The sequence below is a fragment of the Prunus avium genome, chromosome 8 (assembly GCF_965620075.1).
Source record: "Prunus avium chromosome 8, drPruAviu1.hap1.1, whole genome shotgun sequence".
NCBI classification, from domain to species: domain Eukaryota; kingdom Viridiplantae; phylum Streptophyta; class Magnoliopsida; order Rosales; family Rosaceae; genus Prunus; species Prunus avium.
The window spans coordinates 35,630,783-35,654,452 of NC_142291.1; the positions used below are offsets into that span (position 1 = coordinate 35,630,783).

General features: G+C 37.3%; 3 protein-coding genes and 1 long non-coding RNA gene across 4 annotated transcripts; 1 reads left to right on the forward strand and 3 right to left on the reverse strand.

The window, feature by feature from the left end:
• Window positions 1-930: 930 nt before the first annotated feature.
• On the reverse strand, window positions 931-3,053 carry LOC110756995 (cytochrome b561 and DOMON domain-containing protein At3g25290-like). Its single transcript, XM_021958511.2, has 3 exons — window positions 2,357-3,053; window positions 1,854-2,108; window positions 931-1,514 (listed from the first exon to the last, which is right to left on the reverse strand). Exons 1-3 carry the CDS (start codon window positions 2,978-2,980, stop codon window positions 1,224-1,226), a joined length of 1,170 nt encoding a protein of 389 aa, XP_021814203.2. The 5' UTR covers window positions 2,981-3,053; the 3' UTR covers window positions 931-1,223.
• Window positions 3,054-5,049: 1,996 nt separating this feature from the next.
• AIR12 (auxin-induced in root cultures-like protein) lies at window positions 5,050-5,959 on the reverse strand. The gene has a single exon (XM_021958512.2). The coding sequence runs from the start codon at window positions 5,878-5,880 to the stop codon at window positions 5,179-5,181; it is 702 nt and encodes a 233-aa protein (XP_021814204.1). The 5' UTR covers window positions 5,881-5,959; the 3' UTR covers window positions 5,050-5,178.
• Window positions 5,960-6,932: 973 nt separating this feature from the next.
• LOC148292649 (uncharacterized) lies at window positions 6,933-9,124 on the forward strand. Its single transcript, XR_015826221.1, has 2 exons — window positions 6,933-8,246; window positions 8,375-9,124. It is a non-coding gene; the product is annotated as an uncharacterized LOC148292649 (long non-coding RNA).
• Window positions 9,125-21,844: 12,720 nt separating this feature from the next.
• On the reverse strand, window positions 21,845-22,963 carry LOC110756966 (auxin-induced in root cultures protein 12). The gene has a single exon (XM_021958475.2). It carries the CDS (start codon window positions 22,872-22,874, stop codon window positions 22,128-22,130), a length of 747 nt encoding a protein of 248 aa, XP_021814167.1. The 5' UTR covers window positions 22,875-22,963; the 3' UTR covers window positions 21,845-22,127.
• Window positions 22,964-23,670: the final 707 nt, after the last annotated feature.

A 23,670-nucleotide genomic window follows, 5' to 3' on the forward strand; every position in this document is an offset into this window, starting at 1 on the left:
TAAAGTTTTTATTTTTTTTATTTTTTTCAAAACGATAGTCTAAATCAAGTTTAATGTACAGGGAAAGAGATTGAACTCATGTGAAGGGTTTAGGTATACTGCCTTGGCCAATTATCTTGACTTACATCATCAAGAAGCAAGCGCACTTCATTGGTCAACTGGTCTAACCCACATCTACAATGACGGGTTAGATTTAATGATTGCTTGCGTAGATTTTAATCCCTTAAACCGATTTAAATCTGTAAAAACCTTGCAAAAACGCCTAAGAACCTTTCTCTAAACACTCTTGAAACCCTCTTTTTCAAGCCCCTTTAAAATTGAATTCTCATAATAATGTTTTGTTAGTGAGAAGCCAACTGTCCCTGCAAAAGCTAGCTAGGGCATCTCCTTCCCAAGTAATAAGGGAGAGAGAGAATGCGTGCATCACATGGGTACATACACAAAAGCTATGCATTAGTGAACAAATTAAAGCATATGATTAACAATGAAGTGTGATGAGAGCAGTGGGGACTAGTAGCAATCCATGGGGTGTGGGGGGACCACCCTAAATAAAGTCAAGTTGATAATTGATTCTAAATTGAATGTTGCTGTGGTGAATAATGCTTGAGGCCAAAATGTCACTGATGACTTTACCCCCGAGTTGTTAATTATTATATGGAGAAATTAAATCTTGCTAATCAGCTAGTCACACATCTATAGTTTCTCGACAAGCCTGAGAAACTTCTACTAACAAATTGACAATTTAAATCATGTCTGTGTTCCCGATGGTTTTGTTTCCCCTATCAGATCAGATTAAGCAAGCACTAGAGTGATTAGTCATATAAGCATAATAAGCTGTCACATTATGGAAGTCTTTATCATAGTTTCCGAGGCTGGGTCGGATCGGAGAGAAATTTTTCAGTATGACCGTAACACGCACACACACAAAAATTGTTAAGAGAAACGATGAATGATTTTCTGGTTTCAATACACAGAAGGAGGTAATAAATTAAACAAACTGGGGAATTTAACACTCTGTATGTATATATACTAAACAAGAACCCTAAAAACAAATCAAAACCATTATACAAGCAAGAGAAAGAAGAAAAATGAGAGGGCTGGTGATATAGATAAACCTCAGAATCTCAAACCAGTGAGGTCACAAGAATATTACAAAAATCGGTATCTGCCATGGGAGGAGATCTGCTGCAGTTGGGTTTGATCTTAATATGTTAAGAGGCTGCTCAGCCTTGTCCGTTGTTGAAACCATCATATGGCTTGGTGGACTTGCTTGACCTCCTCTTCAAGACCACAACCCAAGTAATTGCTTCCAATAACAAGGCAATTGCACCCAAGGCAATAATCACAATTATGTAAGTGGATCTCCAATGCTTGGCAGGATTTAGTATGTCCAGGCCTTTGAACACATTCAGAATGCTGAGGATGAGAATGGCGTATCCGAGGGTGTGGTGGTAGATGTTCCAGTAGAACCGGTACTTGTGCTCCTTCTTCGGTCTCAAGAACAATGCAAAAATCTGCAAGATCATCCAGAGAAGAAGATTCCCATTAGAACAAAACAATCCAAAATTAAATACCACAGAAAAATATTCAGCCTCGGTTCGATTCGACAATTCTGCCTTCAGTAACTGCAAATATGGACTGATTCATACGAAATTGAATCAAGATGGCATCAAACAACAAATGTGCTAAATTCAGATGTTAATTCTTAGTTTATGTACTGCATATAATTAAAAACTGCCAGTTACCCTTTATCACAGAGCACAAAAAAAAACATTTAGCCACATCAAAGTTTGTTACTTTTGGATCATATTATTTCTTGAAGTTACTGTAGGTAAAATTGGATGGGAATTTACCTGGACAGTTGCAAGGGAGAACAGGGTAATTCCGATTTTCCGGTGAGCAGAGTATACAACCTCTTCGGACTCACTTCCGAGCTTAATTCCGGTAGCCCAGCCGGCGACCCCAATGGCATAACCAGATACCTGGCAGAATATATGAAGATAAAACCATGCTGGATCCGCAGACTGAAACGTCCTCAAGTACCTTGCTATGATGATCCCAATCGGAAACAGCAACCCCCAACTCACAGCATTCAAAATTCCATGAATCTAAAACAAACCCACAAACACAATTAAAAAAGAAATAAACTTTATCAAATTTGATCAAAACCCATCTCAAATCCAGTTCTGTTTTCCACTATTTGCACAAAATTAAAGCCAAATTTTCACCAATACCCACTTCCCCTTTACTCAAAGTCTTAACCTTTAAGCCACTGATGAAGCAAAGCAACTATATTTTCCTTCTAATTTTCCCAACTTTTGAAAATGGAAATTCAGAGGGATTTAAATTAACTCACATTCCTCTTCTTCAACCTGGAGTCTCCGGGGGTGGTTGTGGTGGTGGTGGTGCCTCCGGTCAAGTTCAGGCTCCCCTTGGCTTGGAGATTGTCTGTGTTAAAATCATGTTTCGCCGGAAACCCATTTGAAACAGAGGGCCCCACTTGCCAAACCTGGTTCACGCTCTCCATCTCCACCTTCAACTTCGCAAAGAGCCTAAAAACGCCGCCGGATGACTCGGCGCTGGTGTTCCAGACATCGAAAGCGAGCTTCGACTCGACGATATCGCTGTAGGAGCTGATGTTGAAGGTCTTGACGTCCATGGAGCCGTCGGATTTCTTGTAGGCGAGCAGGGTCTGGGCCCCCGCCATGCCGGTGCCCGTCGGATTGATGGCCCACGCGATCCAGCCGTCGGATTTGGCTGGAGTCGCGACGAAGGCGATTGAGAGAGTGGAGTTGGACGAGTTGTAGGTCCAGTGGAGGTAGGATTTGAGTGTGGGGAGGTCTAAGCACTTTGAGTAGAGATTATTGTTGGTGAAGGTTTGGGTGGTGCAGGTGAGTGAATGCGCGGGTGAGATTAGCAAAACCAGAGCGAGCGTTAGCCCCAGAAATGCCAGAGAAGAAGAAGAAGAAGAAGAAGCCATGGATGAATATGGAGAAGAAGATGAGTAACTGCTAAGTAGTTGATGCTGATGATGAAGAACAAAGGCTTCCCACTAATTTTTGGCGGAATTTATAGAGAGAGACAGTGAGACAGCGAGAGAAGCAAAGGGTAATTATCACCTGCGGGTGGATCTACTGAATGGATTTAAGATAAATACAATCAGCCAATCCGGATATGACGCGTGGAACAGAGTTGTTGAAAACATGTGATGGACGCGTTAAATAATAAAGAAATGGAGATTGCATGAGAGAAGGAAAACACAATTAATACAAAATAAAAAAACAGATCAGCAACAAAATTAATGGATTATGTTTGATTAATCTTTGCTTAAATTCCGTAAACTTGCCCACTTTCATGCAACGTGCATTTAATTTGGAGATCTTTTATGTAAAGATAATACAGTAAATTTGGGGAAAATAAAAAATCCCAAAAATGAGAAATTGCAAATTTCCAATCCATTTTGGCACGGTTGGATTTATTATTAGTAAAGAATCTGGCTGATTATAATTGTAGATTTTGGAATTATATGCCAACCAAAGTGATTTTTGGCCTACCAGATGTGACTGGGATGAGATGATGCAAGGCTTGTGTCATGGTGACGTCATTATTCTTGTGTGTATGTATGTATAGGAAAATAAAATTGTGACATATTTTTTTCCCATACAAATTGTTCAAGTGGCGATGAATAAGTTAGCAAATCAAGGTTATTAGGAAGTATTAGTTCGAGTCTAAGCATCCGTATAGTGCGTGTGAGTTTAGTATGTGTTGAAAAGATTAAGGATTACTTATACGTTGTTATTGAATCATGTGCAATGCTTAAAACGAATGTATGCCTATGTATACCGCTAAACCAAGAAAAAACCAATATGAACATATCCAAGACAACAAACAGCCCAACCAAAAACGACAGCTAACGAAAATGAGGAAACAAACACCTACAAAAACAAAACCAGTAAAAGCAAAACAAAAAAAACAAAAAAAGCGAGGAAGAAGACGAAGCTTGATGCCCTTGAGGTTGTTCCATTATGAGTCGATTATGTAGGGTTCATAGTAAAAGATACTTTCGAGCCTTGTAACGACGAAAAGTCTCGTGCAAATTGCAAATGGATTTATATTTTCTTTTTTTTATGAAGAGAGGCCAGAAGAAGAAAAATAAAAACACAAAAATGAGTGTTTAAAAGCAAACGCGTGAAAAAGGAACAAAAGAAAGTGTCGTTTTGGTGCGTTCCAATTATTATGCAAGAGGGCAAACACTACTAGCTACCCAACTTCTAACTATAAGTTTATCTGGGTAGGGTACGTGTGGAGGACACAAAACCAAAGGCAGTGGTTGACACCCGATAAATTTGTATTTTATTTTTGACCTATTTAACTCCTGCCTAATTAAATACAAACTAGTCTCTTTGCACGGCCCTACGAGAGGCTTTTTTAGAAAAAAATTAAAATTATTTTAGAATTAAAAAAGATAATGGGTAGTTGTATTCCATAAAAATAGGATCCATTATCTGATATTTCTTTTAATTTTAATTTTTTTTAATATGAGAAAGTGTGAATTTACCTTATTATTCTCATTTAATTAATAATTTTAATTATTAATGTTTGCATTAATTAAGGGCATTTTTTGGTATTTTGAATGTTTCATCATTCTGACTTTTGCTTTATATATATAGATTTTACTAGTGCGAGTTGCCCACACGTCATATTCGAAACTTAACTATTGATGTTAGTTTACACGTCTTAATGGTTAGAAATCGCTTTTAATATGACGGTCATGTGAATATATTGTCAATAGAAAAATCACTAATTTTCACAATAAATATGAAAATTTAGACGTGACAAGCATTTCCTTTTAACGTTCACTTTCTAATTTAATTGACATTTTTTGTTTGTGAATTGTCACCATCTTTATTTTTTTTTTACTTTTATATAAAGAGTCAAGCTACGATGGGCCGCTAAAATTGCTCAAGTAATAATTTTGAAATTAAATTAATTGCACATGCATTTCCCCCCTCATCGATCCAAGATGCAGATGAAAAGAGGAGATAATAATTAAATCAATTGGGAATTTATAAATATCATGGAATATATATTCCACCTAAACGTGCTGAAACCTCCATCTCTCACTTTGATACAATCAATCACAATATTAAGAAAGAATAAAAACCCGAAATACTAAATTTAGAAAGCAATGAGAGCTCCAAGAACCAAAACCGAAACAGACAACAAACCCATGTTTCCTCCGCTCCCAATCCTCAAAGCTCCGCCACCACCACCACCAGTGCTGTTGGTGGTGGAATTGGCCATCAAGTACAAGGTGCTAAACGACTGGAGATTGGGTGGGGCGAAGTCATGCTTCACCGGGAAACCGGAGGTCTTGTTGAAGGCGGAGCCCACCTGCCAGACCTGGTTCACGGACGCTGCGTCTTTTGGGACCTTGACGGCGGCGAATATCGTGAACGTGCCTTTGGAGAACTCGGCGCTGACGTCCCATACGTCGAACGCGAGTTTTCCCGGTACAATGGAGCTGTACGAGATGATGTTGAATGTTTTGACGACTGGGGCTCCATCCTCGGTTTTGTAGGCCAGGAGGGTTTGGGCCCCAGCCATCTTGGTGGCCGTGGGGTTGATGGCCCATGCGACCCAGCCGTCAGATTTGGACGGCGTCGCCACGAAGGCGATGGAGAGAGAGGAGTTGGAGGCATTGTAGGTCCAGTGGAGGTAGGAGCTGAGGACGGGGAGGTCGCTGCAGTTAGCGTAGAGCTTGTTGTTCTTGAATGTCTGTGAGCTGCAGGTGGCTGCCTGTGCGGGTAATATTACCAGAGACAGGAGGGAGATCCATGAGACTGAGACAAGAAGAAGAGGATGAAGAGAGGAAGCCATTGGAGAATATGGAGAGAGAGAAATAGAGAGATTGGCTGGAGAGAGATGTTCGGCTGAATGTAAAGGTTGTGGGAGAATTTATATTGAAAATAAATTGTTAGATGTATTCGATATATGACGTGGTATGCTGATATTGCGGATGTACAGGATAATTTCTCTATATATTGGTTTTGATTACAATTATGTTTTTACAAAGTAAATAAACCAATAATAGTTGTATATATGCAACCGATTTTCTCATATGCAACTGATCATATTATGTCACGGTCAATTAATATAGTTTTTTTTTTTTTTTTGATAACACAGGGGGAAAACCCCAAACAAACCTACACCACACGAACTAAACGAGGCCAAGAGACCCCCATCAGATCATCAACCCAAGCTGCTTCAGCCCAAAGAGGCACTGAGTCAAACCAACACACACCTAAGTCCAGATTATAGTATTAATCAAGCTCGAGTCAATTAATATAGTTGTATACAACGAGTGATGGAGAAAAATAAGTCACACGCACTAAATGAGAATTGGAAAATGATAAATTTAAAAATAAGTCAATTAATATTGTATTATTTGTTTAAAGTCAATGAAAAAAATCAATGTGTTCAAAAGATTAGGATTACTTATACATACGACCTTATTCAATCATGATTCATGTGCAATGTTCTAAAACGAAAAGTATATTATTTTTGTAATACAAATATATGCGTACGTAAATCGACATATTAAAAGATAAAAACCAATATGAATATACAAGACAACAAACTGCCCAAAAAAAGAGAGGAGGAAACAAACACCTATAGCTACAAAAACAAAACCAGTAAAAGCAAAGAAAAGAAAAAGAAGAAGAAGACGAACCTTGATGCCCTTGAGGTGAGGTCGTTCTTGTTCCACTATGTAGGGTTCATAATAAAAGATAATTTCTTTACTTCTTTCTTTTCCGGTAGATGGGTACAACCCTGTACAGATTTGTCGTCATTTTTCAAACCTTTCAACGACAAAATGCCTCGTGCAAATTGCAAATGAATTATATATTTTTGATGATGACATTGACAGCCAAGGAGAAAACAAAAAAGGAAAATTGACCATTTATCCCTTGCTCACCTAGTTTATTCACTAAGGGCTCGTTTGGTACGCGGGATTTTCATGGACTAAACTAAATATTGGGACTGTCTTGGATTGGCTTGGCTTGGCATAAGCTGGATAAGACTTGTACTGTGTTTGGTGCACGATTGGATTAGGACTAAATTTTTTAACTTTTTAATTTTTAATTATAAAAAAAAAGGCAAGTGGATTTATTTGTTTTGTTTTTTTAACTTTTCTTCTTTCTTTCTCTGTTGTTTTTTCTTCTTCCAACCCGCGACTTCTTCAACTTCTTCTTCTCCCTCCTCTCTCCTTCTGCTCTTCTTCTCAATCTATTTATCTCTCTGCTTCTTAATTCAAAATTTTATACTCTCTCAATTTCCTATTTCACTATTTCTCTCTTCACCCTCCTCTCTCTTCAATAGCCACATGCCCAAACCCCACAATCTAAATTTGGGAATTTGCTTCTTTGAGGAGGCTTCTGCCTGGGTGGGTTCTTTGATGATGAATTGCTTGATGGTTAGCTATTGTTTTATGAGGTTCTTCTCCTAATTTCATAAAAAGAAAAAGTGATTTGAATTAATTGATTTATTTCCTCCATTTGGGTTTTGTAGCACACAGAGAGAGAGGGAGAGAGAGAGAGAGAGAGAGCAGCTGACATGGATGAGGGTTGGAGGCCATGGCTGTGACGAGGTGTGTGCTTAGGTGGGAGGTGATGGCTGTGTGGTGGGGTGAGAACTGATGGAAGAGATGAAGCATGAAGGCGTGGAGAGGGGAGGAAGTCGTGAGCAATGAGGAGGGGATTAATTTGTCCCCCCTTCACACACGGGTCTCACTAAGCCCAGTTAAGGAGGTGTTTTTGGTGGGCCCCAGATTATTAGTCCCATTTAAAACTAGAACCATATGACAACAAACATGGGATAATTTTTTATCCAAGCCAGTCCAAGTTAGGGAGGCATACCAAACGAGCCCTAATATCCATACTTTGGAACCCAATCACAAATGCCCTTTCTAAAAACTCCTTATTGACAGCCTATTACCCATCCTTCACTTTGTTTTTTTTTTCCTTCCCAGTCGTTGCTCTTGCTCTTGCTCTTCTTCCTTCTCCCAAACCTCACAAAATCCACCTCCACCATAGAATCCCCCCTAACTCTATCTCCTCTTAGTTATATCTTCCAACTAGGAGTTGATAGGTTGAACCCCAAATTTGGAACCGGACCCTAGCCAAGGCGCGATGTTCGGTTCATTTTTACACATGATTTTTCATGTTATTCACCCACTATTTTGAGTTAGTTCTTGACATTTTATAGTTTTTTACTTCCTTTTTGTGTTTTCTTAGATTTTACCTTGGTTGGAATGAAAATGAGCTAAAAGTGCTTTATTAGTTATAAATTTTGTTTTTGTTCATTTTCATAGGTCAACTTCTTGGCCTGGGATCAACATGCTCTGGTGCTCGGATGAGGTCATGATCTTCATGAGACTTGTTCCAATGGATGTTAACTACAACATATCCAAATTTGAGCTCCATTGGACAAGTATTGCCTATCCAACCAATCCAGCATGTTACCACAGCTCTGGAAATCCAATTTTGGCCAGCTTTTACCTCCATTGTGTCATCTTGATTATTCTTGTTACCATAACACTTGGTAACAAGAATTTACCTTAGTAGATGAGATATTTTCTGAAGCATTTGGCATCTTTGTGAGGACAAGGCTTCATCATTTGCAAGGGGACAAGAAGACAATGGGTGAAGACTTTGCATTAGAATACTAAAAGTAAAAGCTGGAAAGGAGGAGAGAGGGAAGCAAAAGGAAGTGCAATCTGATATTGGAGAGGCTTTTCAACGTGGGAAATGGATCCATTACAGAATTCTACTGATGGAGAGCAGATTTTGGAGTTTTTGGAGCTAGGAGAAAGCCAAGGTGCAGCCAAGCAAAGTGGAGAAGAAAGCTTCCACCATTGATGACCTTGAAGCTTTCATCATTTTCTCAAAATTTGTAAACTCTTTCTAATTTTATTTTGAGCTTGTATTTGGAATAAGTATGAGTAACTAAACTCCATAGCTAGGGCTTAGGTTGAAGCCTTAAACATGATTACCTTATTGTTTTGATACTTGAGTGTATGAATTTCTAGATATTGTTGATGATTTCCAATTCACCAAATTAATCTATCCTTGATGTGTATTTTTCCTTGGTTGACCATCTTTGAAAGCATGCTTCTTGAGATTGTTGGGATTATATGTATCTTCATGTTATCCTAAGCAATAAATGGATGAAGTAAGAATCATCCATGTGAATTGGTTTCTTGAATACCTAATGTAAACACCATGCTATTAGGATTCTTGTGATGTTCATATTCTCTTTGAACTTAATGGGTTCTCCTTGTAATTGAATCGAAGTACGAACCATACCTAGGTTCGGTTATGGGGAGGGCACAAGTATTGTAGCACGAACCATGCACTTTATGTATATTAGAGAGAATCAATGCGTCTTGAGCCACGACCCATGGTCTTGATTGCGAACATTTTCATCAACACATTTAGAGTTCATCACTTGAGTATTCATGAACTTTGGTAGAATTGTTTAGGGTGGATTCCGAAACCCTAGTGTTTGTTACTTGGTACTTTCACATTTAGATAATTCATCTTTGCCTTTCTCATTTAAATTCAAAGTCCATTTACTTTCATGCAATAGAAATAGGTCACTTGAAACAAATCAAACCCCCCCCCCCCCCCCCAATGTGTGTGTGAGTTGTGTGTTCGACACGTGGTGTGTCTTTGTTACTGAATTTTATTTGTTTCCGTAATTGTTTTGGACTTTTGGTCTGCGAAGTGTTCTTCCATTTTCTGTGCTGATTCCAACCGTATAAAGAATGTGAAATTTGGATAAACGGTTGGAAAGTTATAGGCAAAACACTGGACAGAGGTCGAAACTGGAAAAACAGGAAACGAATCTGCCCAAAACGACCGGTCGTCACTGTTCACGACCGGTCTCACTGTTCATTTTCACTGTTCACAGACACTGTCCAAATGGTGATAAATAGGTGATAAAAGGGTGATAGAAAGTGCTGTTTCTGTTTTTCTTTGGTTTCTTGTGTTGATTCATTTCTTTACTCATTTTTAGTTTCCAATTTGCATTTGTGCATTTGTGGTGTGTTAAATAAGTGTTCTTTACGTACTCAAATTAGTGTAGGATTTTCAAAATATTTTTCCAAAGTTCATTTGAATATTAAACATGCATTTAATCAAATTAATCGCAGCGGAAGTCTAAGGTGGTTGTTTAAATTCAAAAACAAAACTTCTTCCAAGTATCTTAAGCCATGAACATTGATATGTTTTTCATAAATGAAAATTCAAGAGAAAGGATAAGATCTAATTACCCTTGAAGCAATTATATGAACCAATTTGTGTTTGGTCTTCTCTTGATGATTTCCTCTTTGTTGATCTCCTCTTTGATCTTTAATCTTTGCTCCTTGATCTTTCTCCTCCATGTGAGCCACAAAAGTATATAGCCTCTAAGTCTCCACACCAATGGAACCTTGAGATGAGAATAAGTATCTTGAGAATACTTGGATGCTAGTGCAAGATTCTCAAGATTGGTTTCAATCTAAACCACTTTGAAAGATGAAAGTGTTTCACTCTTGAAAACTATCATTTTTCTCTCTTTGATCTCCCAAACCTATTTTGGTTGATGTTGGATTGTGTTTTTTTGTTAATGAGCTTATGGAAACAATTCCCATACACATTCACTTAAGCATTTTCGGCCAAACCCCATTGGGCTTTCAAAATTGGGCCTTATGACACTTAAACCATAATATTTAGGTGTCTTAAGCGGGAGCTTCTATAATGAGGATGCTATTTGAGGAGTTTATTTGAGGAGGCCCATCTCACCATCAAAAGGGGTGTGGACCCCCCAATGCACCCCCCCCCCCAATGTGCTTTGTTTTTTGTTGTTGATGGTGAGATTTCACCTCCTCAAATAACCTCCTCACTCAATCTCCTCATTCTAGCCTTTCCGGTCTTAAGCCCTTGGGCTTGATACCCAACCATTTGGGCTTTCCGTTAACTATTACTTAGCCCAAATACATTTTTACACGTAGTAAATCATCCACATCAAATCAATCAAATTGATTTCCTCATTCTCATTTGTATTACTCAAAGTTAACCATTTAAGGTGTGCGATCCATTAGGTTCTAATTAGCAAGGCAGTGGGAAAATATTAGAACTCTTTCTAACCAACTGGAATTAAAACCCCTTTTTAATTCTTCCTTTATTTGGATCGATCACAATCAATCCTAGGACTTCCACAAGCCAAGAGTGACATCTAGCAATATATCAAGGCTACCCAAGCTAACCAGAATAGATGAAGAACCTATTCAGTTGGAATTGCAATGCAATACGGTCCTTCTCTTATACAATGTTTCAAATCATATTATTAGGGTACGGATTGATTATGTCAAACCCCTAATATGATTTACAACCTCATGTGATTCGAAAGAACATGATTAAGAACAACTTTCTAAATCAAGCTCAAAATACTTTGGCCAAAGATTTACTGAATCACATCTTGAAACATTCTCCTTCTTTATCGAAAGTAGAGATTCCTTATTGTACATTCACATGCCCCTATGATGAATTAAGAGATCCCAACAACACTTAAGACAAATCTTTTACGGCTTGCCTTTAAGAGCTATCAAAGATCAATAACGCATCACAGGACAACCATGATGCCTCAGGTCTAAGGACTAATTTGCATTATTGCAACTATGAGTTCTCGTTTGACATATAGATAAATACTCCATACGAGAACTACGGTTGATCGCGTTCAGTGTACTCATTTACTAATGAGCACCCACATACTTGTATTAGTGTCAACTACACAAATGGTTTGAGACTAACCATCCTCCCAATTGAGCATACATAATATGCGCTAATCTTGACGGTTTATCAATGCCCATTTGATAACCTATGATTAGGAACATTTTGGGATACTACAATTAGAGATTAAAGGTCTCATGAATCTAATCTTCTTTAGATTACTTTATCTCTTATTTAGCATACCTTGGACATTTGTTTCTTTACACGATGTAAAAGATAACAAAATAAATTTGCCCTTTATATATCATATACGAAATGTATTCTAAGGAGATCACATCAAATGTATTGGCTCTTAGGGCACATTTCTAACAATCTCCCACTTGCACTAGAGCCACATAGCCATGTATCTCATACCCATTATCTCTGTATGTCTATCCAGTTGTGACTGTGACATAGGCTTAGTGCGTGGATCTGTTACGTTGTTTGCAGATGCCCCATCTAATGGTAACATTTTTCTATGTGTTTGGATCTCTGATGAGACCTAGGTTCCTTGGCTTGAGCTATCGCCTCATTGTCATCACACAGTAAAGGTACTTGTGACATTATGGTTAGAACCACATTTAGTTCGGTAATGAACCCTTTTATCCAAACAGATTTTATTGTAGCTTCTAAAGCGACAATGTAATCAACTTCAGTTGTTCTCTAACTAACTACGTGTCCATTCAAAATGAAGACGTACCCTTAGGTGGATTTGCAATTGTTGATATTAGATACATTATCCAAATCAGTAAATGCTTCCACTTGCTACTCTGATGTTCCTCCCAGATGAGGAACATGTCCTTAGTCCTTCTTAAGTATTTAAGAACATACTTGACTGCTCCCAATTGATCCAATCATGGGCTTGATTTATATCTTCTAGTTATACTCGTATAACCAATATCATGTCTTGTACATGCTATGACATATATGAGAATCCCTATTGCATATGCATAAGAGATTTTACTCATCTGCTGTATCTCATAATGAGTTTTTGGACACATGCTCTTAGAAAAGTGAAGTCCATGTCGTACTGGAAGTAAACTTTTCTTAGACTGTTCCATATGAAATCTCCTTAGCATCTTATCAACATACAAGGATTGAGATAATCCAATTATACTCTTAGATCTATCATGATAAATCTTTATTCCTAGTATGTAAGATGTTTCTCTAAAATCTTTCATTGAGAATGATTTAATGAGTCACAGCTTCACTGAAGATATCATTCCTATATCATTTCCGATAAGTAGTATGTCATATACATACATTACTAGGAATACCACCAAACTCCCACTGACCTTTTTGTACACTAATTGGTCATCCATGTTTTGTATGAAGTCAAACGATTTGACAATTTCATCAAATAGGATGTTTCAACTCCAAGAACCTTGCATCAACCCATAAATGGATCTATGTAGCTTGCATACCTTATGCTTATCAACTTTAGAAATGAAGCCTTCAGGTCGATCTATATATAGTTCTTCCTGAAGGTGGCCATTCAGAAAAGCCGCCTTCACATCCATTTTGACAAATCCCATAATCATGGTATGCAGCTATTGCAAGCCAAATCCGAATAGACTTTGTCGTAGTGACAGGAGAGAAGGTTTCTTTATAGTCAATCCCTTCTCTTTGCTTGTAGCACTTTGCTACTAGCCTTGCTTTGTAGGTTTCTACTATCCCATCTGAGCCTATCTTCCTCTTAAAGATCCATTTATTCCCTATTGGTACAATACCATGAGGAGGATCACTAGAGTCTAGACTTTGTTGGTATACGTAGAATCCATTTCAGATTTCATGGCTCCAAGCCATTTCTATGAGTCAATGTCTGACATTACCTCATTGTAGTTCGAAGGGTCTTCGATATCCTTACAATCACTTAGGAGATTCAACTCTCCTTTGTTGTCAAGAAGGAAACCATAATACCTTGTAGGCATTCTGCTAACCCTACTTGAACTACGTGGAGGCTGTGTTACAACAGGTTGTGGATCTGGGACTGCATTTAGTTTATCCGCATCTTGCCTTTTGACATATGCTGGACAACCCCAAATCTTGATCTAATCAAGACTTGGTTTCTTCCCAAATCACATTTCAAATGGAGTTTGTGGAATGGATTTGGAAGGCACTCTATTTAGCAAATGAATTGCAGTTTCAAGTGCATATCCCTAAAAGGATATAGGTAAATCAGTACAGCTCATGAAAACTCATTTTAGAAACTCCATTATGTTGTGGAATTCCTGGTGGAGTCCATTGTGATAAGATGCAATGTTCCTTGAGATAATCAAGAAACACTGTGCTTAAGTATTCACATCCTCGATCGAATTTAAGGATTTTAATACTCTTGCATGTTTGGTTTTCAACTTCGTTTCTGAATTCTTGAAACTTTTCAAAATTCAGATTTATGCTTCATTAAGTATAAATACCCTAACCATGAATGATCATCGGTAAAGGTCATGAAGTATGAATAACCGCCCTCTGTGTTTGTATACAAAAATCCACAAACATCTTAGTGAATTAATCCCAACAGTTTTGTAACTCTTTCTCCTTTACCAGTGAAAGGAGACTTGGTCATTTTGCCATGTAGACAAAATTCACAAGTAGGCATAGGAACATGATCAAGTGATCCAAAAGGTTCCATTGTTTGTCATCCGGTGAATTCTATCTTGGCTAATGCCTCCAAGTTTAAGGTGTCACAATTTAGTTGATGTATCCACATCTCTAGGCCTCTCAGGTCTAGTTGCATCTTTATCCATATACAGTTAATGCTACCATTCATTTCTAAAATGAAAAGAGACCATCAATCAAAATTGCATAAGCAACGATTTGATTGATATGTGAAATAGAACAAAGCATTTTGTCAAACAAAACATCAAATCCATCTCTTAAATAATAGAGACGGATATTAAGTTCTTTACACATCCAGAAATGAAATAACAATTATTTCAAATTCAGGTCTTCTTCGGATGGTAGTTTGAGATGTTAGGTGTCTATTGCATTGGCAACTACATTAGTGCTATTTCCCACGGTTAGCACCATTTCTCATTTTCCAAGTCTTCTACTCCCACTAGTCCACGCACACAATTGCATATATGTTGACTAGCTCCTGAATCAACTATTCAGTTTAGAAGCTTTAACTGTAATTACTAATTTTAGAACAAGAGAGTGACCTTCTGAAGGTTTTTCTCTTGAGGCTTGCAAGACATCTCTTGCAATTTCTCTTCTAATGTCCATTCTTGCCAAAGTGAAAAACAAATACCTTTCAGTTACTTGTCTTTCTTTTGTATTCTTTCTTCCTTGGGTTTTTAGAAAACCTTTCTTCTTCTTTCCTTTATCCTTACATTCTGTTTGGATTCGGAAGAAGAAGAACCCTTCTAAAAATTGCAACTATCCTCTTAACCCTTTATCTTTTGAGATATTCATTTAAGCTACTATGGCTATATTGAGTAACTCATATAGGGTATCATTCATCTTTCCCATATTATAGTTCATAACATACTGGGATTAACTGATGATATGGATGAATGAAAGAATCTTGTTGAACTTCAACATCAAAGAAAAATTCATATTTTCCAATATCTTAAGTAATTATATTACTTTGAGATCATGTTGATTAACCGGGAACCCATTTACCATTCTTGTCAAAACAAGTTCACATATGGTAATGTAAGCTAGGAGTAGCTTCACCTTTTCATGGATGCCAACATGTAACTTTTACCTCAGTTGTCATCTGACACATGCTTCTTATAAGCCTTTGTCTCCTCCTCAATGGCATATGGACCAAGAGGGGTATATGGTGGGGTTTTTCTTATACACAACCAATCTCATCCAATTATAGGACAAGTTGGTGTTTGTGCATCAAACCGGATAGTTCGTGTCATCTCGGACGTTTGAGTCAAGTATCTTTGAGATTGGGTTTGTGATGGTTAATTTAAAAAATTCTGCAAAACGTAAATAGATTTTAATTTAGATTAATCTTCTACCAAGGACTTAGGGTCTTTAAGTCATGATGGTAGCTCCCACTATTTTTGGCAAATTTCATATCCCTCCTGAAATCCGAGAGTTTCCGTTGAAACTCTTAGTGGGGATGGGAGTCTCACTTTCACATAGTTTTCCTCAACCTAACAGTTTGTTGGATTGCTATGATACTAATGAGAGGATACTCTTATCCAATCACATCATTAATGTGAATACCCATCACTATGGCCTCTAGAGAACTAGACCTCAACCTAATAGTTTGTTGGTTTCGTTCGTCTTAGTTAAGTTATTCCCACCATGCTTGTGGGTATAGGGTTTCAAGTATGACCTCAACCTAACAGTTTGTTGGCCACACTCGTTATCTATCCGCACTACATCAAGTATGTGTAATAGGCTTCCCTTGGATGGTTACAAGTACTGGATGTTGCCTCACTGAGGTCCAACAAGGTGTAAATGTGCCACCCAATAAGAGACTACCACGGTGGAAGGCCACAAAATAGCATTCAAAGTGCCATTTCGCTTATCAACTTAATATTGCTTTGAGGGTAGTTAAATTGGTCTCATTTTAATCCAATTTTAATCCTGTTAAAAACACCTATCTAATCTCATTAAATGGTTCCCATTGCAATATATTAGTAGCACATAATACTCCCACTAAATGTTTTAGAAACCATTTGCTTGAGATAGTGGAAATACATGATACTACTAATTGATTAATTATCATCATTACCGAACATTCCAATTGCATTGGGCTTGTAGGATGATTATGGACTTTCTTGTTGATCCAACACGAGCCACCATGTTGGATCATGGTCTTGGATGGTGATTCATTTTAATTACGCGCGCATAAAAATAAATTAGGCATGAAAACCATTTCATTATTACATAGCCAATCAAAATCGAATACATATCCAATAAGCGGCCAATCACATAGCTCAATTGTTTGGTCTAAGTCCATAACCATCCTTTAATTATTTAAACGCTTTAAACAATTAAACTAGCAATGTAAAAACATGCTCTTGGGTTGCATACATATATATGGGTTTAATTCAAGTGGTAACCATATTTAAATAAAATAAATTTACCATGGAGTGAACATTTTACTACAATAGTAAATGTAATTGTAGAAACCTTTTAGGCATAGTTACACTTATCATATATTGCAACTATATCCAAAACTATTCAACAATTAATAATGGATTCAAAGTTGATCCACTAGGGTGTGGGGTTAAAGCATGCATTTGTATAATACAAAGTGGTGATCATAATTTTTTCAACTAAGTGAATAATCATGAATGTGACTAGGTAGGCCAACCACACTCACCAAAGTAATCAAAATTAATTTTAGTGTGGTAGGTAAATAATTAGTGATAGGAATAATTTGATCAACTTTTGCATTTTATATCAAATCACCATTATTTACATCTAGATAGTCCCCACACACTCACCAAAGTAATCTTATTAATTTTAGTGTGGTGGGTAAATGTTTATTGAGTGGAAACATTTTTGAAAAACTTTTAATTTTATAATAAAACACCATCATCATCTTTTGACCTATTTTGGTGGAAAATTCCACTAAACACAATCATCAAAATTAGTCACATAACTTATGGATCAAAAAGATCCCATAACAAGAACACCAAGAACATGCATATGAACTAATATGAATGTTCATGCAATTTCCGGAAAAATCCATATTCCATTTTAACCATCTCATGCTCTTAATATCATATATTTCATGAAGTTAAAATCATGGGGTTTTAATGCAACTATGCTCTAATATTCATACATACAATTATGAATACAAAGAGAGCATCAATCATCAAAACATAAATCCGGAAATTCAAAATCCCAAACAACCCCTTTCACTCCATTTGATTTTTATTCAATCATATCAAAATAAATCAAGTATAACTATTATACTTTTAAATGAATTCACAACCCATATATGCATCTCTAAACCCAAAAACATATCAAGTTCATGACCTATGGCTCTGATACCAATTGTAGGATTTTCAAAATATTTTTCCAAAGTTCATTTGAATATTAAACATGCATTTAATCAAATTAATCGCAGCGGAAGTCTAAGGTGGTTGTTTAAATTCAAAAACAAAACTTCTTCCAAGTATCTTAAGCCATGAACATTGATATGTTTTTCATAAATGAAAATTCAAGAGAAAGGATAAGATCTAATTACCCTTGAAGCAATTATATGAACCAATTTGTGTTTGGTCTTCTCTTGATGATTTCCTCTTTGTTGATCTCCTCTTTGATCTTTAATCTTTGCTCCTTGATCTTTCTCCTCCATGTGAGCCACAAAAGTATATGGCCTCTAAGTCTCCACACCAATGGAACCTTGAGATGAGAATAAGTATCTTGAGAATACTTGGATGCTAGTGCAAGATTCTCAAGATTGGTTTCAATCTAAACCACTTTGAAAGATGAAAGTGTTTCACTCTTGAAAACTATCATTTTTCTCTCTTTGATCTCCCAAACCTATTTTGGTTGATGTTGGATTGTGTTTTTTTGTTAATGAGCTTATGGAAACAATTCCCATACACATTCACTTAAGCATTTTCGGCCAAACCCCATTGGGCTTCCAAAATTGGGCCTTATGACACTTAAACCATAATATTTAGGTGTCTTAAGCCCTTGGGCTTGATACCCAACCATTTGGGCTTTCCGTTAACTATTACTTAGCCCAAATACGTTTTTACACGTAGTAAATCATCCACATCAAATCAATCAAATTGATTTCCTCATTCTCATTTGTATTACTCAAAGTTAACCATTTAAGGTGTGCGATCCATTAGGTTCTAATTAGCAAGGCAGTGGGAAAATATTAGAACTCTTTCTAACCAACTGGAATTAAAACCCCTTTTTAATTCTTCCTTTATTTGGATCGATCACAATCAATCCTAGGACTTCCACAAGCCAAGAGTGACATCTAGCAATATATCAAGGCTACCCAAGCTAACCAGAATAGATGAAGAACCTATTCAGTTGGAATTGCAATGCAATACGGTCCTTCTCTTATACAATGTTTCAAATCATATTATTAGGGTACGGATTGATTATGTCAAACCCCTAATATGATTTACAACCTCATGTGATTCGAAAGAACATGATTAAGAACAACTTTCTAAATCAAGCTCAAAATACTTTGGCCAAAGATTTACTGAATCACATCTTGAAACATTCTCCTTCTTTATCGAAAGTAGAGATTCCTTATTGTACATTCACATGCCCCTATGATGAATTAAGAGATCCCAACAACACTTAAGACAAATCTTTTACGGCTTGCCTTTAAGAGCTATCAAAGATCAATAACGCATCACAGGACAACCATGATGCCTCAGGTCTAAGGACTAATTTGCATTATTGCAACTATGAGTTCTCGTTTGACATATAGATAAATACTCTATACGAGAACTACGGTTGATCGCGTTCAGTGTACTCATTTACTAATGAGCACCCACATACTTGTATTAGTGTCAACTACACAAATGGTTTGAGACTAACCATCCTCCCAATTGAGCATACATAATATGCGCTAATCTTGACGGTTTATCAATGCCCATTTGATAACCTATGATTAGGAACATTTTGGGATACTACAATTAGAGATTAAAGGTCTCATGAATCTAATCTTCTTTAGATTACTTTATCTCTTATTTAGCATACCTTGGACATTTGTTTCTTTACACGATGTAAAAGATAACAAAATAAATTTGCCCTTTATATATCATATACGAAATGTATTCTAAGGAGATCACATCAAATGTATTGGCTCTTAGGGCACATTTCTAACAATTAGAACTTATAGGAAGCCGACAAGTTCTTCGTGGGATCGACCCCGTACTTACATAATCTATACTTCATTAGATTCGTGCACTTGCGGGTATTTTTAATTGGTTGTTTGCACATTAATTTGTGTCCTTTTAGGAATGCAACACGCGACTCACTACCTCCGTTGTCGGCCTCCACAACGAAGCATCAGTCTTGACTTGCCACCTTCGTCATCGACTTCCACCACAAAACCACAACACCTTCATCCTCGATCTTCATTGTGGTAGTTCTGATATTGGTTTATTTTTTTTTTTTCGGGTTTCTTTGAATGATTGAGATTATTGGGTGATTGCTTTCACTGTTTTTTGGTAAATACCATGAGGTGTCCCCACACCCGAATGGTGGCAATACAATAGCAATACATAAGCAATAAAAGACTATACAATGACAATACAAAAACTTCATAATCCCCCTATAAATTTATTCCAATAGACTTTAAAAAAAAAGGATATACGGGGACAATACACAAGTAATAAAGGGCTATACATGTGCAATACATATGCAATACAAATCTGTCATTGCATTTTTTCTTTGCAAGTGAACGATAAAACCATGGAAACTAGAGATTGACAAATTTCCTTCTAACTTGACTTTCATAAATTGATGAACTAACAATGTTATCTCATTACATCTGAAGATATACATAAGAAAGTGGCAAAAAAACAAAAAATTTACATCTCCTTTTGGTCGGGAATTTTAACACATTAGCAAAATTCGACAACATCTCCTCTTATAACCGAATTTAAGCTGAAAGTTAGCAATTTTCTCCCTAACAAAACACTACCACTTGAAACAAAACAATCTTCCATCTATATAAAATGGATCAAAAATACATATTAGAAGCAAATCATTCAATCACAATGAAAACAAAAACATAACATTCAATCACAACAGAAACCAATTCCAAAACATATAACAAAAACCAATACCAAAACAAGTTTGGCTTGTTAAGATTAAGGATGAGATCCTCTTATAACTAATGTGGTTTTGACAAGTGTCAAATTATTTTAATATTCTTTTTTTATTTATTGAAATTTTGTTAATATTACTGAATTTTAATAAGTGTCAAAATTCCGTTGATTTTAAGAAATAGTTCCTCCTCAATTTTAAAGAGTCACGTCTTACTCCACAAACATTGGTGTTTAGAACTGGCATTCTACCAGCCCCTGTGGTTAAGTGCGCTTGCACTAATTCGTAGTGATCTTGGGTTCGAAGGTTGGAACCACATTCTCTACAAAATCGGTGTTTAAAACCAAACCCGTAAAAAACGCAAAAAGACAATGTCGTTTTTGTGCCTTTCAATTATTTATGAAAGAAGCCCAGAAAAAGACTAGCCAGCCTTCTTTTAACTTTTTAAGTATAAGATAAATCGGGTTGGGTACGTGGAGGACACAAAAGTAAAGGCGGTGGGACTAGTGGACGACTCCGAACAGATTTTTATTTTTGACCCATAACCCCTGCTTAATTAATTAATAAATTACTTCAAAATTATTTTGCTAGTGTGAGTCGCCCACACATTTATAATCGTCGGTCGAAATCTAACTGTTGATACTATGCATCCACACTTCTCAAGGGTCAAAAATCGCTCATGCATAGTGTTAATTTGACTGTCATGTGAATATTATGTGAATGGAAAAATCACTGGTTTTTGAAATACCATAAATATCGAAATATTTACATGGCAATCATTTCCCTTTAACGTGCCCTTTCTAATTTAATTGACCTTTTTTTTTTGGGTCTGAACCACGAGGGGGTCCTGGATGGGCCCCAACTATGGGTGACACCTTTAAGCCTTAACCACAACCCAGACTAATCCCCGTTCACACCGGGTCGGCCCGTAAGGGGTAAAGTGCTAGTCAAAGTGGTGACTCCATACAAGAGCAGGGATCGAACCCCTGACCTCTCTTAAGGAATGAGAGTGCCGAACCACTCACACCAACCACCTTGGTTATTTAATTGACCTTTTTGGTTTGTCAATAATCACTATCTTTATTTTTATTTTATTTTTAAAAATCAAGCTATAATGAGGAGATAAAATTACTTAAGTAACAATGTCAAAAAATTGACGAGGGTTAGGCAAATTGGTAAGGTATTCTATTTGCGTCTAGTATTTGAGTTCAATTTCCCTCTCTGTATGTTAGAGTAATTTAAAAATTTTCTTTATAATTAAAAAAAAATGTCAAATATTAAAAGAAAGAAAAAAGAGACCAACGTGAAAATAAAGGAAAATATTAAACTAAATTAAATGGTACAAGCATTTCCCCTCATCATAGATCCACCCTATTAATTAATGACCAACTAGAGCCATCTCTTTTCTCTCATCGATCCAAGATGCAGATGAGGAGGAGAGATAACTTAAATCAATGGGAAATCATAAATATCATGGAATATATAATAAATATTCTCCCACCTAAAAGTGTTGAAATCTCCATCTCCCACTTGGACTCATCAATCACAATTATAAGAAAAAAAAATTAGAAAAAAAAAAAACTAAATTTAGAGAGCAATGAGAGCTCCAAGAACCAAAAGCGAAACAGAGAACAAACCCATGTTTCCTCCACTCCCAATCCTCAAGGCTCCGCTACCACCACCACCAGTGCTGTTGGTAGTGGAATTAGTACCAGCGGGAGTGGCCGTTGTGGAATTTGTGGTAGTAGTGGAATTGGCCCCCAAGGACAAGGTGCCAAACGACTTGAGATTGGCTGGGGCGAAGTCATGCTTCTCGGGGAAACCGGAGGTCTTGTTGACGACGGAGCCCACCTGCCAGACCTGGTTCACGGATGTCGCGTCCTTCGGAACCTTGACGGCGGCGAAGATCGTGAAGCTGCCGTTGGAAAACTCCGCGCTGACGTCCCAGACGTCGAACGCGAGTTTTCCCGGCACGATGGAGTTGTACGAGGTGATGTTCAATGTGTTGACGGCTGGGGCCCCGTTCTCGGTCTTGTAGGCTAGGAGGGTCTGGGCCCCCGGCATCTTGGTCCCGGTGGGGTTGATGGCCCACGCGACCCAGCCGTCAGATTTGGCCGGCGTCGCCACGAAGGCGACGGAGAGAGAGGAGTTGGCGGCATTGTAGGTCCAGTGGAGGTAGGAGCTGAGGATGGGGAGGTCGCTGCAGTTGGCGTAGAGCTTGTTCTTGAATGTCTGTGAGGTGCAGGTGGCTGCTTGCGCGGGTGAGATTAGCAGAGCCAGGAGGGAGATCCATGAGACTGAGACAAGAAGAACAGGATGAAGAGAGGAAGCCATTATTGGAGAATATGGAGAGAGAGAGAGAGAGAGAGAGAGAGAGATTGGTTGTCAAAAGAAAAAGGGGGAGAGATGTTCTGCTGAATGTAAAGGTTGTGGGGGAATATATATTGAAAAAAATTTTGTTACATGCATTCGATATATCACGTGTCATGCTGGTATTGCGGATGTACAGGATAATTTCTCTTTTGTATTGGTTTTGATTGTATGGTTTCACTGTAATCGGTTGCATACAACTATGTTTTTACACCCGAATAAATCGGTAATAGTTGTATGCAACCGATTTTCTCATATGTAATTGATCATATCATAGTTAATAAGTACGTAGTTGTATACAACCGATGATTGTAAAAATAAAGAAAAAATGAGTAACGAATAAAAAAAGTGGGCTACGTGCAACATGTAAAGTGTACCGTTATGCGGGGGAGGCACTTGGAGCAGTGAGCCATATGTATTAGCTCTTCTTTTCTTTTGGGTTGGTGAATGGGAATGGTTGAATTTGGGAATTGAATGACTTTTTTTTTTTTTTTTTTGTTCTTTTAGTCTTTGCTTTCTCTCCACTTTAGGTTGGAGACGACTTTACATCCATGGAAAGACGTGGAATTGGAATTTGATTCCATTTCCACTGTGAATTTTTCACAGGCCACATATGAATGGGCGTTCTCTGTTGTCACAGTCTAAGCTCCTCAAAATGGCTGTGGGAGGACAAAAATGTTGTCCTCAGTTGAACATGATGTGTCCCAATAGTCTCAAATTAATTTATGATATTTATTTTTTTATGCAAGTGATGATAAAG

Coding starts and splice junctions, on each gene's coding strand:
- LOC110756995 (XM_021958511.2), bottom strand. CDS start 2,980: ATGGCTTCTTCTTCTTCTTCTTCTTCTCTGGCATTTCTGGGGCTAACG. Junction 2,109..2,356: donor CCAGGTTGAAGAAGAGGAAT/GTGAGTTAATTT, acceptor GGTTTGTTTTAG/ATTCATGGAATTTTGAATGC. Junction 1,515..1,853: donor TCTCCCTTGCAACTGTCCAG/GTAAATTCCCAT, acceptor ATGATCTTGCAG/ATTTTTGCATTGTTCTTGAG.
- AIR12 (XM_021958512.2), bottom strand. CDS start 5,880: ATGGCTTCCTCTCTTCATCCTCTTCTTCTTGTCTCAGTCTCATGGATC.
- LOC110756966 (XM_021958475.2), bottom strand. CDS start 22,874: ATGGCTTCCTCTCTTCATCCTGTTCTTCTTGTCTCAGTCTCATGGATC.